The sequence below is a fragment of the Mercenaria mercenaria genome, chromosome 17 (assembly GCF_021730395.1).
Source record: "Mercenaria mercenaria strain notata chromosome 17, MADL_Memer_1, whole genome shotgun sequence".
NCBI lineage: Eukaryota > Metazoa > Mollusca > Bivalvia > Venerida > Veneridae > Mercenaria > Mercenaria mercenaria.
Genome location: NC_069377.1, coordinates 14,193,339 through 14,211,343, shown reverse-complemented (window position 1 = coordinate 14,211,343; position 18,005 = coordinate 14,193,339). Strand labels below are relative to the sequence as shown.

At 33.5% G+C, this 18,005-nt stretch overlaps 1 protein-coding gene across 1 annotated transcript; it reads left to right on the top strand.

Moving 5' to 3' along the window:
• Positions 1-4,609: 4,609 nt before the first annotated feature.
• LOC128550301 (uncharacterized) lies at positions 4,610-17,143 on the top strand. The gene is made up of 18 exons (XM_053529104.1): positions 4,610-4,840; positions 5,221-5,447; positions 5,818-5,919; positions 6,327-6,537; positions 7,424-7,553; positions 8,120-8,291; positions 9,010-9,164; positions 9,714-9,763; positions 10,393-10,498; positions 11,445-11,603; positions 11,915-12,059; positions 12,800-12,919; positions 13,129-13,180; positions 13,604-13,756; positions 14,202-14,500; positions 14,974-15,187; positions 15,621-15,731; positions 16,340-17,143. The coding sequence occupies exons 1-18, from the start codon at positions 4,738-4,740 to the stop codon at positions 16,915-16,917; spliced, it is 3,087 nt and encodes a 1,028-aa protein (XP_053385079.1). The 5' UTR covers positions 4,610-4,737; the 3' UTR covers positions 16,918-17,143.
• Positions 17,144-18,005: the final 862 nt, after the last annotated feature.

The following is an 18,005-nucleotide window of genomic DNA, read 5'->3' as shown; positions in this document are numbered from 1 at the left end:
AGCGTAGACTAAATTTTAAAATTGTACGTTCAGTATTTTTTTGATTACTGGCAAAAAAACAAACAACAACAACAACTATTGATTGGTTAGCTGTTTTGTTCATTGTAGAAAGAAATACTTTGTAGCATCAACAACAGTTCGGTTTTCGAAAATATCAATCTTGTCAGACCGCACTCGAAAGATTAGTTTTGGATTGGAGACTGAAAATAGTTAAATAAATCTGAAATTAATCATATAATTTTGTTTAAGTTTTATATCGAAGAAAGAGCTCTAGTCTGAATCTGAAACTGTTATAATAATTGCAGGTATTTCACAAGACTCCGTCTTAGGTCCTTTTTATATGAATGATTTACATGTATTGGTAGAAAATACAACTACCGATATATTTGCACACGATACAACTCTATCTACATAGACCGTCATGTCACTGAATAACGATTTTGTCGATGTTGATTATTTGACTCAAATAAATGGAATGTACATCAATATTGGCATAACTCAATAGAATAGTGGAAACACACATGTCATTGTTCAAAATGAAAATGTTACATGCCCTCTTAGTGGACGGTAGTGGAGGAATGCATGCTACCGCCGCTCCTTTCGTCCCAGAGCAATAGTTTAGAGAGGGGATCTTAGATTATGGAACCTGGATATCACATACATTGTCAAAAGACAAAATAAAAAAAAAACAGGCACCGTATCCAAAGAGTTACTGAACAATACGCAAAACGATGAAAGCAAGAATACTGGAACCTCCAAAGCCGAAAAGTTAAAGCTGAAAAAACTTAACAGTACCACGATCACAACATAAATGTCGTGTTGAAAGATCTGAAGAAACGGAAGTAAAACAGCTCTGACTGAATGTACGGGGAGACTTTTTAAGGCTACCATACGGCACAAACTACGCTGTTGAGATAATAAAATAGGAACAGTAGAATCCTATATGCCTACCAACATGACAAAAATGAAAATATTACATGGCAGTTATGTATATATCTGCAAGGTGCAGATTCATAAGAATAAATTATTACGCGGACTTGTTACTATATTTTTTTCAGAACAAAAAATCACCATTAATGACAATGAAATATTACGAGGTGTTAATATTGACAAAACTCTTACTTTGAAATGTTATATTAAAATTGTTCTTCAAAATGTATTTTCTGGTTTTACGTTATGAAACAAATAACGCTTTCTCTTTGTTCAAACGCCTAAACTTTTTTAACACAACTTTTAACACATTCATTTTGATTACAGCGTTTGGTTCGATCCCCGGCCGCGTCATACCAAAGACGTGAAAAATGGTGCTAGTAGCTCCCTTGCTTGCCGCTCAGCACTAAAAGGGAAACTGGCTTTTTCTCTCATACCTTCGTTGCGATGGATTCCATCAGGAATGAGGTGTCGAGAGTGATCAATATAAGTTGTAGAACTTGTTTCACAATCGACCTCAAATAAATTAGTATAAACTATAGTAAAAACTTTACTTTAGAAATTGTGGTAAAGCATCTGAAGATAAATTATTTTGTTTTCAAAACAATATATTCTTGATGAATATTATGAAACTTCATCCGGAAAGGTATAAGTAATGTTACATTAAATGCTATTTTCAGTCGCTTTGTGAAACAGTGCTTCTTAGAGCTTTTAAGCGACCTTATATTAAGAATATTTAAAACCAATTACTAGTATACCTTACCGCCAGAAAGTTGCTGGTGCCCATTCACAGCTGGGTCTGCTGAGGCAATCGTGATAAAATGCCTTGCTCAAGGACACACCACAATGGAAGTAGTACGGAATCGAACCAAAGGCCTTCACCTCAGTAAGAAAGCGTTTAAACCCTCCCTCTCCACCAGTGCGTCCACTCATGGAACAATATTAAATTTAAGGCTTTCAGTTTAAAAATCTCAAAGATCCACTAATATTAGATTGCAAATTCACTCTTAAATATAAAACCATTTTCTTTTATTTTTCATTAAGAATAGCTTTCCTAAGAACATGCAAAACAGAAGTTTTCTGAACAATTTCAATAATTGTGCACATTTGAGCAAACTATCAGCAGCCAGCAGCTTGGTGGGTAAGCTTTTTGTCTCAATATATTTGATTTGTTTAAGACCACATGGAAAATTGACTTGTTCCAATTTAACTTCAATCTGGAATTACAACTTTCTGTTGATCATGTTGATAAACATCATTTATTTTCCTCGGCATCACATGATTAATTCATGGATCTGCTTTTTTTAAAAGATGATTACTAGCTTAAGTAAGAATCAATATCATCAGCCAATACTAAAAGGACAATTTTAACCTTTAGAGAGAAAACAAACTGTTTTCTTATTTAGTTGTTATGGTTGTATGATTTTATATCCGTTTTGACAAGTTAATTTCGTAAACGTGATGGTTGTGGTAAAGTCGACGCACGTCGAGTCGTTAGAATGATTCATTACCCACATGACCCTTAGTTGCTAGCAGTCTCATAATGACTTAATTAAATTATGATTTGTTAAACCAGAGCATGCATTGAACCATGAACGTACTAACGCGAAAAGCCAATATATTAGTAAATAGAGTGATGTCGGATATACATGATTGTTTATTCATTAACGTTTAAGTTCGGTTTTGAGGTCAGCGATGTTTTTTTTATACTTTTGATAATGGAACGGTCCGTTATTTAGGTAGTATTATTCAGTACGATAGTGGTTCTTACCTAAATAAGGCAAGATGAATCATGCTGTTTTCCCAATTCGGCAGACGAGTCTATAAATTGATCTCTCAAACGTAAAAATCAAACTATACTTGATTTCGCGACCTTGACATTGATGTGATTGTACATCTTGGTTGTAAGTTTAATTTCGGGCATCATTGCTAAAGTTTAAGAGTCAAACCGCACAAATTTTATTTCTTTTTCATCCTGTAATCATTCCACAAACGTTATTCAAGATGCAGTCTACAGGAAATGCTGCAGTATATCTCAATTTATAATTTTCCGAAATTTTAGGCGCCTTTTAAGTATGCTATCTAAGAGAATTATTTTACGATAATCGAACAACTGTTTCGACGTGTGATTTTTTTAGAATACAACACCAAAAACACATCACTGTTAATCTACTCTAAAATTGTTAAAGGAAAAACTGCATACTTTTCATTTCAGTATGAAGTATGTTGTGTCCGAAATACTACTCGAGGAAAATCAATAAATTACATATTCATACCTGCTGCTTTTTAATCCATAATAGTATCTCAGCAATCGCCTCTTACAGCATATCTAGGGAAATGTGTTTGAAGTGTAAATGTTATTCTATACCTGTACTTGCCTGTTTTAGTATTCTGCTTCGAAATTATAAATGTTAAATCAACCTAAAATCTATTACTGTACTACTATTTATATAGTTATCGTTTTCACGCGAAAATGCTGAGTGCGAGCGCCAGAAGAGGACTCAGAGTATAACATACTTTCGTAAAAAAATCTCAAAAAAAAATCGTAAAATAAGGTGAAAAAAAACCTCTAAAAATATCGTGTCTTTTGGAAGTTTTATGCTTTGTTTGACTATAGACTGAAAAAGCAATAACAAATGTTTCATCATAGTAAGTTCGATTCATTCTACTAAGTAGAAATTATTTGCAATTTTCAAAGCAATTTACATAGAATGTGTGTACAAAGAAAGTATCACTAGGTTAAAGGGAAAAAAGGCTTTAAATTGCCAATATATGTCGATAAAAAATCACGCAGAAGTTTGTTAGACAAATCATTCTTTGTTTAAGAATGACATATTTCCTGGTGTCTGAATATTAAGAACATGTTATATAAGAATGTCGCTTTTCTTTATAGTTGCCCTTGCGAGAGGTCAATCAAATCAAAACAAAAACACAACAAAAGATTATTATTCGATATTAAATAGGTAAGACATTTTCAACTTGTGACGTACCGCATATTAAAACATCCAATAGCATCGATTAGGCATTTGAAAATGGCTTTCAACCGAAGAAATTTACATGAATGCGTAAAAATTGACCTTGTTATGTCACTTGACTATCAACATTGGGGGAGACTTGGGAGAAAGACACAAAAACACACTTTCAAATATCGCAATTGTTTCTTTACATTTATTGTTGATTTTTTTAAATATGAAGATCTTTCACTTTTCTACTAATATAATCATTTTAAGTAGATAATAAAGTTTTTGCGCTTTACTTTTTGCGTTAAAAGTAAGACTGACAATTTAATATATGTAATGTTGTAACCTTGAGAAGACCTGCAACTTGCCGTAAACTGGTTAACAAGAAAGAATCCTATTTTTCAGGGTAACTCAAACAAAAAGCTTTCAGAGATAACAACTGATTCCTCGTTATAAAAAGGTCATAATTTCAAAAGGTTAAAAAATAAGGACATATTTGTCCATGAATAAAATATTCTGAGTCAGTTATACAAATGTGATTAATAAAGGTTGCGGCGTATATTTACCAAAAAATATTTTGAATGACCGCAGGCCACAGAACTATGTGAAGCCCGGATCACGTAACATCACGTTCCACAATGGCTCCTACGGAGTCCCCCAATGTGTAGTTTTATGACTGGAACTCTGGTTTAATATGTCCTTTGGCTTGTTGTTTTCGATCAATCAGAAAACCACGCGGGCGTGTAGGAGGCGTCATCGTGTATAATTTACCATATCTTATATAAATATATAAATCGTTCCATTTATGTCTTAAGAAATAGCGTGCTTGGTGGTAACAAATGAAAAGATGGCAATAATGTTTAAGCACTGGAACTACTTCTTTTTGATTAATATTTTTTGGATAAGCAGTGTTTTATCACAGAAAGCAAATGATACCATCAATACGACAGGTAGGGCATTAATTCATATTCACAATTACACTAAATTTAGAGAATACTGCATTTGGAAATTTATAATAAATAATCGCAAATAACATTCTTTAATAGTTTTTAAGATAATTTTTTTCGTCAGTTTATAATATTTTGCAGTAGCCGTGAATCTTTACGATAGAAATGTCTTGCAAAACAATGGTTGACTGTGATATAAAGTATATCGAAATCAATTTTATATTATTCTACAAATACGCATTCAAATATGTTCGAAAAAAGAAAATAATGATGCACAAATCCGATAATATAAAAACCTAATATTGTTTTTCGTAACAGTAAATTACTGATTTTTTTTTTCATCGATGTATGTGCTAATTATTTTAATACTCATTTTTTTGCAGATCCGGTGGATTTCACAGTTGTAGACGATTGTACATTAAAGCAAACGAAGAAATCCACTGATGGTCTCCCAGTAGATGTAAATTTAAACTTAGACGTTCTAGGACGTACAGTGTCTCTTAAACTTAAAAGAAATCCAAAGGCAACAAATGCCAAAAATATTTATGTGATAAGAAAATCAGAATCAGGAATACCTGTTGTACTACCGTATGGACTTGGCGAAAATGAGGTGAGGCATTTCAGAGTTATTTAAAGTTGAAATCACCACCTAGTATAACTGACAAAATTTCAAGAAAAACAAAAACAATGCAAAGAAAGTAGTTTAATGTCGTGCAATTCTGATATTAAATAAGACATAAAAAATTCTCTTTTTTTTAATCAAGCCCTCCGTTCAAAGATGTAGAAAATTAGCTTGACTTGATAAATAAATTATTAATAGTAATATTTTTATTACATATATTGTCTTTTCAATCTAAAATTAGTTAATGAACATACGCGAATATGTATTGCTTTCATGCTAGCACACGGATCTGGTTTTAAAAGGCTAGCTCTGGCACTAGGTATATTAACTTCTAAAAAAAAGATGTTTCTAAATCCAGGTGTTCGGAGAATACCAGGACCCTAACAATTGCGCCATATTCACATTGTCATGTCCAAAAGACAGCAAAAACAGCACAACGGGAGCTTGTGATACGACAATGGTAAGCTTACCTCTCACTTACTATTCCCCCAAAAAGGACTGCTTTAGAACACCAGGTCACAGATTAATTTATTGTGTAATCGTTCAGTATGAGAACAAAAGTGTCAAGTTGCCATTGTTAGTATTCTGTGATTTATTTATGAATTTATTCTGGCATTACTTTATTATTTCATAATAGTCATTCAGTAAACTGAATCAAGTACCAGATAGTATTAAACTTTTCAGTTGAGATATATTAAACAATCGCTTGAATTGTCTGCCCATCTTGTCTTGGCTTTTTCACAAAGAAGCTATAAATTATGTATGAACAATAAACTCGGTTGTTAAACTGTCATGCTATATCTTGAATACAACAGAGTCTCTTTAAATAAACTAATATAAACTTTATATTTGACGTGACTTTCGCAGGAAGGGACATTTTGTGCCGGAAATCAGGAATACAGAATGTCCCCTATGGCGGATAATGCCCTTGGAAGAGTGAAACGGCATGCCGGTCATTCAAGTCAGCTATGGAATAAAGCTAAAACCATTGCAACAGCTGCTAAAGCCGCCAGTAAAGTTTATGGAATATACAAAACAGAACAATTGCCAGGAACACCCACAGATTACAAAGTTGAAGGTGATAAAAACATAGTGTGCCTTTACTTTTCAAATGACACAAAAGATGATCGTTCGCTCATAGTCCAGCCAAATGCACATTGGATTTTTAGAGATGTGGAGAAACGTTTGGTTATCAAAGCTGAACCAAAAGTTGTTTAATTAAAGAAAGTGTTAATTAGTATTATATGCACGACTCTCTCCTTGTTGAAAATAATTACAGTGTCAAACAATATCATAAATTTACCTTCACTTATTATAATTAATTACATCTTTTTGCATATGATGACACATAAAACAATCTGACAAGAAATGACGCGATATATAGCTATCATAAATACTACCTGTAAAACATTTATTTCTGCGTATAGGTCACAAGATAGACGATGTGCATAAACAGCCTTATTAATGTCGCATCAAAGTGATAAAAAGTTTTTATACAATTTTTATTTATTTCTTGTTCACGCAAAATTGTCTGCCTCTACTTATAAACACGTACCATTAAACTCATTGCACACGATTGTTATTTATTGAAGTTAACGATTTATTCTTAAACCATTTTTCACCTCTGTTCGAGTATATTTATGTATATCAATTTAGCAATATTAGACATCTTTGTAGTGAACTCTGTAGAAGTAATGATCTGTGCGTAGGATTTTCGTATCACTTACAACGAAAAACAGAGGTTTCGATAATAAAACGAGGCTGTCATTATGGAACGGACCATATATGCATAACTAATATGTCATAAATTTTAACTCTTACATAATTTTGGCGGTTGCGGCTTTTGGGGGAAAAAACAGCAAAGTGGTTACAGATGAGGAATATATTGAAATTTAAACAATAGTCGTTAGACTTCCATTGTGAAATCTGTCCTTTTCTTATAAATCTTTCATTTTAAATTTCAGACCCCATAGAACTTGGGCGTGTTGCAGCCTTTGGAAAAACGGCTAAAGTGGTTAGAGAAAGTGTACTCCCAGGAACAAAGAAATATAACCTAGAAATTCTCGCGGTCATTGATTATGGTGTATACAGAAGGTAAATAATCTATCAAATGCACTTCACATTACATACTAGATAAATATCTTTTTAACATAGCACGTCATTCTTTATAACAAATGCAGGCTATGTTTCAGTTTAACATTTGGATTATATCACGTTACACAACCATACTTTTAATTTCAAAAAAGAAAGAAAAAAAAAGAAGAAAAAAATAAGTGAAAGCAATTTTGTGACATTTCACATGAAAAGAATAATTTCAGCTGGAATTTTTAAAACACATAAATATATCTTGCACGTCACATTTAGTTTACTTCATAATTAAATCCGACACTGTCAGTTCGTGATTAATTTTGGTTATGAATTAAAACACATTCGTATGCAGTGACTTATACAGTATCATTTTCATCATTCATACTGGTTACCGGACATCTCGACAAACCACAAACAGTTTGTTTAAAGATCGATTTACCGGATTCCGGGTCTAGTCAGGTTACCGGATCACTAACGCTGTCAAATATCTTGATTATGAATTTGCTCTCGATTATCGTTTATTTCAACGTGTTTATTGATAATTATGTTATCAAAATCTCCTTTTATTGTAGATTTTACAAAGCCAGCAAACAAGGGACGGAAGCGGCTAAAGACAATGAAGCAAAATTTAATCTTAAGAAGTATTTCTCACACGTGTTTAATGGTGTGGACATGCTCTACCAGACCATTGACGATCCTGAATTCAGTCTCAGTGTCGCTGTCTCGGGCTTTATTATTGCTGATGTAAGATAATTGTATCCTCATGAAATGTAAAAGTCTGTATAAGGAAACAAACCTACGTTTCAATTTGACTTTTATCTGTCCATATTTAATGCAAGGAGATGATAGTAAAAACGGGCAAGTAAATTCAACAGGATATTGATTTACATCCTTTACTGCCAGGTAAATGACATAAGGGCATTTGCTATCGCGGTGTCTTTTTTCTCGGCGGCTGCACTCAGTCGTACTTGGTGTAATTCGGAAATATTTTACGGGACATGCAAATGATCTGTATGTCTCAGTTTTACTATTTGCAGATGACGGTTGAATTTAATATCTGAAAACTGGGTTTGCACTTTAAAAATTTCATATATTTGGCATTTAATGGGACCGATGTAGGCAAAGTCTCAATCCAATCGTTTCTTACCTTAGGGAGATTATGAATGTAGTGCCGAGACAATGTTGCTTTATACTTTACAAACTAATATATGTAATAAAATCGGCTTATTGGCCTTTGTTACTGATGCCCTTGGTAACACAATCTTTTTGGAAAAACAATAAGAGAATGTCAAAGAAGAAGACTAAACAAAAGAACAAACCAGGTCGAGTTTGCGCATCTTAAAGTTTGAAGTTATAGACTGTATTGTTTAGAGTGAAAATCGATAGAAAACATACAACATAAAAATCAACAATTTTGAATTTGGTCTGTGGCATTTTAATATAATTCAATTCTTTTACACAGAAACCGGATGTATCACCATGGACCACACCTCATATTGACCGTAATCCAGAGGGACGTCATGACTTGTTAGTGTCAGTACCACTAGATGAACTACTTCGATGGAGTTTCTCTGCAAGAAATCTGCCGGAAAATGATCACATCATGTTACTTACAGAGTGCGTTTTTATTTTCCCTATGTCTTTTATTGGACTTTTTCAGATATTCATATTTTGATCTTTAAATAAAATGTAATATTCTTTATTTTCATTCAGTAGTTTAACATTTCTCCACACTGATCTACAATTATATGTAAACATGCCTTATAACAGCTTGAGTTGAACGTGCCTTGTAGCAAATATATTCCTTTTTCATATCTTTTTCACATTAAGAAAACAATCAAATGATTAAAAATGTATAACTCAAAATGAAAAAAAAATTTAATTCTCCTTTGCATACTTAATCATGGAGTATATAATTATGACTATTCATATTAAATATACCATAGCTGTACATAATAATTATTGTTCCATTGTGAAGAAGTCTCTCTCGGTTACGGACATTTGTAATTTGTATCATTTATATGGATGCTATGGACATTTATAATCTGTACCTTTTATATAGGTATTACAGACATTTGTGTTCTGTATCATTTATACAGATTTACGGAAATATGTATTCTTTATCATTTATATAGCTCTCTATCTTGGAATATGTTTTACTTGCAGTTACGACCTATATTCTATGGACAGCGGTTCAATTGACAAGCGTACAGCAGGTAAGATTTCTGTTTTTGTCATTGCTGTCCTACAACGATATATCATTTATGTAATTAACATATGTTTTCAAACGTGCTTTGGCAAGATCCCGAAATAGATACTTGTTCTTTCGTATTGGCCCAAGAATCTATTTTTGGATCTTGTCAAGACACGTGTAAATGACAATTTGTACGGCGTTCCTATCAAAATTTAACAAACGGCAATAAAATCATCTTACCACCTGTAAATCATAAACCGGCGCCCTTTTGTAGCGTCGTAAGCATTGCACACCGTGAGAAATACAACGAGGCGATACAAAAAGGGGTATTACCATGGGCAGTATAGACAAAATAGCGTGTATGCCAGTGAAGTCATGCACAGACAAAAATGGTGTTTCATCGTAATAATTTTGAAGACAGTATACAAATAATGTTTGTACTCATTGTCGGATATTAAAGAAAACAAAAGAACAACAGTACGCAGCTATGTTGGAAATTTCCTTTTAACCTTTCATATTAAAACCGAACTTTTATTTGAAGTGTTTACTTCCTTAAAATGAACATTTTTTCTTAATATAACATGACTTTCAACTCTACACAGGCATTTCACTTTGATATCCGAGTATAAATTTGATGGTATTTATTTTTAGGTTACGCACGTGTCGGCAGTGTTTGTAGTATGGACAGTGTGTCTGTAATTGAAGATCATGGCGGATTTCAAAGCATCAACGCTGCTGCACACGAACTTGGCCATGGGTTAGTATTAACATTAAGCATCCGTAATAATTTTATTCTTGTTCTTGTTGAAGGGACTTGGAATAGTCTTATACTTTTACATGTCTCAAAGATACCAAATATATATAGATATCGTGGAGAGAATTTCTATAAGCGTAAGCTTTCAATTCAATCCACTTGTCTATACTATGTGTAAAACTGTTTAACTGTCATTTGCTATGCGATACTGTATAGATGAATAAATATAAAACCAAAGATACCATAATTCTTAAAAATGATTACGTTTTATATGTACCCATCTATAATGCATACGCACTAAGAAACGCGTAGAAATGTATATATAAGTAATAAAACACCTTTTGTCACGTAATTTGATTTACGTGTACACAGTAAAGTTTTAAATTCAGCCTCATCTCTATTCATGACATTGAATACGATATAATCATAACTAAGACAGTCTGTAAACATCAAGATTGTTTTGTTTTTCTCATAAATGATTGATTAGGAGACTGGCAATTGACAATTTACGGCTTCATTTTTTATTGTTATGCATGATGCATTTCACAGCAATAAAACTCATCATATTACAAAATGAACAATCGCCTATTAAGACAATTATACTGACTTTAATCTTAACATGTTTGTCACAATTCGGTGAACCAGTACACGTGTATACATTACGTAATGTATACAATTAAACAAAAGACAAAAGTTCAAAATGTATACGTACGTTCTTAGAAGGCATCCCTCTAAACGCAAACTCCTACACCAGTTTTTGCATATATGTGTCCTTTAGGGATATATGTACGAAATACACTGTATACAAAAACGTACAACAAATAGACAACAAGGTCAAAAATACCGTGTAGCACCGCCTTTGATAGGTCAGTATTGAAAACACCTTTTAAGACCTAACCGTTAATTATCATCATGTTTCAATTTCGCTTTTTTGTTTTAATTTTTACAGCTTAGGTAGCCGACATGACGGAAAAATGAACTCGTGTAATCCTAAAGATCAGTATATCATGACAGCACATGGAGGCTTTGAGACAGAAACGACAAAAGGCAATCCCTGGAGGTTTTCACCATGTTCTATAGCCTATTTCAAAGATTACATCTCTCGATTGTAAGTGCTTATAACGCTAAATTGTCTTTTGCATACAACCTATTTCAAAGACTACATATCTATTTTTAATATAACAATAGTTATTTTGTCGTGTAACACATTTTACGTGCACTTTTTAAAAAATGAAAAATGAAAATGCCATAAATTCAATCTTTAGAAGAAACACAATTTTACGGCACCATAATGATTACTAAAAAAGTTGATTACTTTTAAAGCAATAAAGTTGATTACTTTTAAAGCAATATCTAAACAAGAGTTTACCAATTCACAAAAATACTTTTCATAATAGTCAAGTTCTTTTTTAATTACAGACGTCCACACCACTGCTTATCTGATCCAGTAGATATATTTGACCGTGATGAGTACATTAAGTTCATATCTACACATCCAGGACAAGACTATACTCCTAATGAACAGTGTCAGGATATTCTAGGACTTGATTCATTCTATGGATGGGTGAGGATTTTTCTTATGAATATTTTGCTTTTGAAAACAGATAATATACAAAATTATTTCACATCGCTTCTAACAAATTAAACTACTCTCACAGAATAAGAGAAATGAGCCGTGCCATGAGAAAACCAACATAGTGGGTATGCGACCAGCATGGATCCAGACCAGCCTGCGCATCCGCGCAGTCTGGTCAGGCTCCATGCTGTTCGCTTTTAAAGCCTATTGGAATTGGAGAAACTATTAGGGAACAGCATTGATACTGACCAGACTGCGCGGATGCGCAGGCTGGTCTGGATCCATGCTGGTCGCATACCCACTATGTTGGTTTTCCCGTGGCACGGCTCAAATATGTTCACTAGTTCGTTTGTATTTGCGATACCGCACATATTACACTTACGAATTACTGACGTACAAAGCATTTCCAAGAAAGAAATGTTACATTTCCAGTAATATGGCTTTTGCAATGTTCTCGTTTTTGAAACATGTTGACACCGAACATGCCTGTGTACGGTATGATATTCTTGTGATGGTTAGACAGGGTGTTTAATGAACTTAATTCGTTTTACTTTCTAGGAAGTAGTATCACATTCCTTTTAAATTTATTATTTATTTGGTTGTAAAATGAAACTGAATAGACGTATTAGGTATTTGATGTGATATTTATAAACTATCTGTAGGATAATTACATACACGGACGTGTCATAAACAAAAGTGTGATAATATATTTGCTTGTCTTCTCTCAGGGTCCTGAACTTGGCAAGTTTAGTGATATCTGTACGGAAATGTCGTGCAAGGTACCGGGTGCTAGCCGGTCTTACAGAGTTTATAAGGCGGCAACAGGAACATCATGCGGGGACAAAAAGGTAAAGATTAGATAAAGCGATTGGGTCAGCATTTTGTACATGTATATTTGTTTTACATTTCCTGCATTGTTACCCTCTCGTCAAGTTAACCAATTTTCTATTGTTTATAAATATGAAAAAAAAAGAAAGAAACAATCTCGATTTCAAATGATTTTATTGCTGGACAAGTGTTTTTTTTATTAAACTGTGTTATTGTTAACAATTTTCAGTGGTGTATGGAAGGACGATGCGTGTTTGGTGAAAAAGCGCCGCCAAAAGATCGTAAGTAAACCTTGTTTTACGTAATTATCATATTTGTTTGCAATGCCTGATTTTGCTCTTGACTAGGCATTAGAATCTACAAAAATACTGTCCTGCCTACCCTGCGTCTTGAAATTATCTGCAAATATGAAACAGTGTTTGCGAGAGTTGTGTCTCGTAATAATGTTTTTCTGTTTGACCGGCACATATTTTACAAACATTATACAGCCATATCTAGCTTGCCGGTTAATTCATTACGTGACATGTGTTCTCAGCAAGAAGTGGTAATAAGTCTATAATACAACATCATGTGTATTCGACGATTTGCATTATTATATTGTTTTGTAATATGTCAGTAATATGTTTTCGGTGTAATAAGGCAATAATTGTATGTTACAGCATCATGTGTTTTCGGTGTAATAATGTATTAATTTTATGTTACAGCATCTTGTGTATTCGGTGATATACAACGTCGTTTTGGCAGAAACAAACAGTCATGTCGCCAGTACATGCTCGAAAATCCCATGCGATGTTATGACAAGTTCTACAGCACACGGTGTTGCGACACTTGTGACAGGCTAAACACCGGCGTGAGAGGTATAAACCTCCTCTGCTTTATATCGCAAACAATTATTTCCCTCATTGATCTAAGCATTCGCTGTGTCCACATTCAGTTTCAATAAATTCAGTTAATATCTGTTGCTTCAGTTTTGAATAATGCTATGCATATCAATATTTCTCAGAAGGAAAACATACTTGTAAGCACACAAACCTGATAGCTGTATGGATACGGTTAATTAATATTTAAAAAACATGGAATTTGTCACGAGTATAACCCAGTACGGGACACCTATAAATGTGTAATTGTATAATCTTTTTATATTTATTATTTCTTATTCATCAAGTTCATCATTAAATTTTCCAATCTACATCTTTTTAATGCGATCAAAATTTTACAATTTCCTTATATAATTGTAACTGGTGTCTGCCTCATTCAAATCAATGTAAATTTTCTACAGCTAGTTTGTTTTTATTCATCAAGGGTGTGAGTTTGGTGATAAGTTCCTCAACTGTCGAGCAAGTAGTTGCTTTGATAAGAAATATGCACGAGACTGTTGCAGCACATGCGGAATAGCACCACATCCTGTGATTAAATCTATTGCCACGACAACCACGCTACGACCACCTGCTACACGAAAACCATGGACTCCAAAACCTACTACACGCAAACCATGGACGCGACGACCAACAACTAGAAAACCATGGACCCCACAACCAAGGCCAACTACGAGAAAACCATGGACACAGAGACCTACACCAGCGAAAACGTGGACGCATGTTGTAAGTACAAAATTAAAAAAAAAACCATACTCGTTTAAAAAGAACAGATTATCATTTATAAAATTTTCGTGCATGTTTGTATGTTCTAATAATTCGAACAGTAAAATAAATTGATAATGAAGCATAGTTGATAAATTAACATTGTATTACATGACGTTCTAGCCTTTGAGTGTGGAGAAAGACCACAGGTGCCCCTAGGACTACTATTTTAGACAATTGCCGCCGATTGGGTAGAGCGATAGACATTTTGTACAACAGTTTTCCCTTTTTGATATTTTATACACAAAGCGACATGGTGAAGGGCAAGTGATTCAAGCCAGCGACCTTAACAACTCGGTTTCGGGAAGGCCCTTTGCATATTGTATTTATTGAACAAATCCTATAGTTGGTAGTAATGATACTGCGATTCGTATTACTCTGGGTCTTAAGCAACGTTTATAGCGCAATAATGTTATTACAAACTTGTTTTACAGCCAATACCTACAAGACGACCTGCAAGACGTACCACGACCACAGCTGCTACGGTGAAACCATCTGGTAGTTCCGGTTTATGTATCAGTCCAAACAGTCGTTTCCTATTGGTTTTCAAATGCTCATCTTTGCCTGGCGTGTTCGGCCAGAATGCATGTGACAATACACTCGTATCCAGATATTGCTGCGAACGTTGTCCGGAACCCAAACAGCAAGGTGAATATTTTAAAGACGTTGTACACCATATGTTAGAAGACAAAATTACTAATCTTATTGCCTGAACTAATAAAATTCAAAGCTAAATTTAAGTCCCAAGGAACAATTGAACAAAACAAACTGAAACATCTTACACAGCAAAGCAAGAAGCACTAAAACTATTCCAGTATTGGACTGACCTTAGTTATCAATAACAGTTGTACAAGCACTGACAGTTTTTCAAATATCCATTACTTACATGTTTTACAAGTTAGTACTACGTAAGGGATCAGTTCGTAAGTCGTATATAGTTCAGGCTAATTCAAATTAGATTTTATTAATTGTGAAATTTACGTAAGTTATCTTTCTTGTTACTCCTCGAATAATCGGTACCACTAATATGTTTCAGATAAATTAAGTAAAACATATATTTTGTTGAAACTTTATATTTCAGGTTGTGTTGACTCACCAAATTGCAAAGTCAAGAATGCTAGGGAGTGCTACACAGAAACTAACCAAAAGGAGTGTTGCAAAACGTGCCGTAGATTTGAAACCGGCCGCAGAGGTAACATTAGATTTTTTTTAAAAATTCGTTTGCACCACGACTCCGAAACGTAGTATTATGATCCTAATTGAGAACTCTAACAAATTTATTGGTAAAGCAGAGTCTTCTATGAACAAATAATTGGTTAACGAATGCTTGTTCTTCTGCACTTTCTTTTGTACTGTCGGTCGATGAAATGCATAAATACATTTCAATTTTATTTTTCTGACATAACAAACAAACAACTATTAGCATAGTCACGTGCTGCATAAAATAGGCAAAGATACTGAACCACAAGTGTAACTTTTTTTCGCTGGTCGTCATCGTCGATCCGCATTTGTCACCATAAATATTTCTTTGACAGTGTCATCTATATAAACAAATAGCTGTCATGTTACTCTTCAATCACGATTTTTTGGCTCATAAAAGAAAAGAAATGTCGTCACCTTATAGCGAAACTGTTATATCTGTTTCTTTATCTAAATACATTTATTCTAGTTTCGCACTGAGGGAACAATATATTAATTAGTTGTTACCAAGTCACGTATATTGCGAAATCGTGCAATATGAAAAACATTGTTTTATCATAGCAGAATTGTATTGATATATTGATTTATTATTCATTACAGGTTGTGAATTTGGTGACAAAATACGTTCATGCGAACGTTACGTCGGAGAGCTCGGTATTTCATTGGTTTGTTCCCGGTACAAAGACTATTGCTGTGGTATATGTAACGCCCTCGCTACAAACCGGGAACCAACAAACATAAATGATATTCACAAACCAATAGATCCGTTATCCGGCGCTGTTAAGATGATAAACCGCGTGGATCCAACGTTACGAACAATTACAGTAAACGGCAAAATTTCTGAAAACAAAGGAAAAGGAATAGATAAAACGAATAAAGACACAACAATCATAAATTTGGGAAATACAGCTAATAAAGATTCTGGAAGACCAACAAATGATAAAAATAAAGACAGTAATTTAACACCTTTAGGTAAAAATGATTCACCTAGAACAGGCATAAGTAATGGTTTTACATTTAGAGCACATGCATTTCAAAATCGCCCAGGCCATATTGTACATACAATTGTATATAGACCAATAAATCGAGGTGGTATGGGCAACATACACCAAAGGAGAAGGCCTGTACAACGTGAACGCCTAATAAGAAGATTAAACTTTTTAGTTAACCAGGGATAATGAACAGTTTCACTTGTTGATTTTTTAATTTTGTAAATATTTTTGTTAATTTAAACCGCTCATGTAATATATAAATTCAGTTCGTTTGTGCAAAGCTTGAACCACATGTAAAATATTTTGATCGTACTGTAAGGTATTAATTCATCACATTTAGGCTCTGTTTATGCTATTGTCATACATGTTTTTAAATACAGTTTTATTGTTGAAATAAAATGACTTGTTTTTATTTTCATTTCTATATTTTGCGCAAATCGATTTTAATCAATTTATTCATATAGTAAAAGTTGAAAGATTCAGCGACACGTGAAGTGCCCTTTGACAACCTCGTTTTGGCGTAACACCACCTCTCAAATGTTTCTCGTTAGAACAACATTAATTACTACCATATTTCATATACAACAGCTGTACCGAACAGTTTTCTGGACTAGACGTGTGTGAACTTGACCTTTTTTCAACTAATATAGTTGTAAGAACAAAGTGAAATCATTATACCCTTATCGAATGGCTTGCTGGTCAAAAGTCGAAACTATTGCCCGAGGTCCGAAGGACCGATAGTTTAGATTATATATTTGCAGGCCATTCGATAATCTTTATTACATACGATCAGATGTAAATGTTCATTACTTTCTTAAATCAATATTTGACTTTTAAATGAGCAAAGGTTTGTAATGTACTATAGAAAGGGCAACAGAAAAAACTATGGACCATCGATTTCAATAAGGACTCATGTAATAAAAGATTCTAGTTATTGTTTTACCAAGAATCAGATGCCAAAAGATGCAAACATTACTAGTGCAGACATGTTAGACTTTGCAGCATTACAACTGTCTGTGTAGCACGTGCATTTCAACTATTACGGAAATAAATGTTTCTTTCATATTAATATATTAAATAATGTTATTATTATGACATAATATTAATTCAAGGAGAGAGAAAATAACCGCAACCATTATATCTATCTCAATTATTCCTGATTTGATAAACATTAAACGTTGTTATAAATAGACATTTAAATTGTGAAAAAATAAGATATGTATTTATTTCATTTTATTATTATATGTTTTATGTCAATATTAATTCAAAGAAAA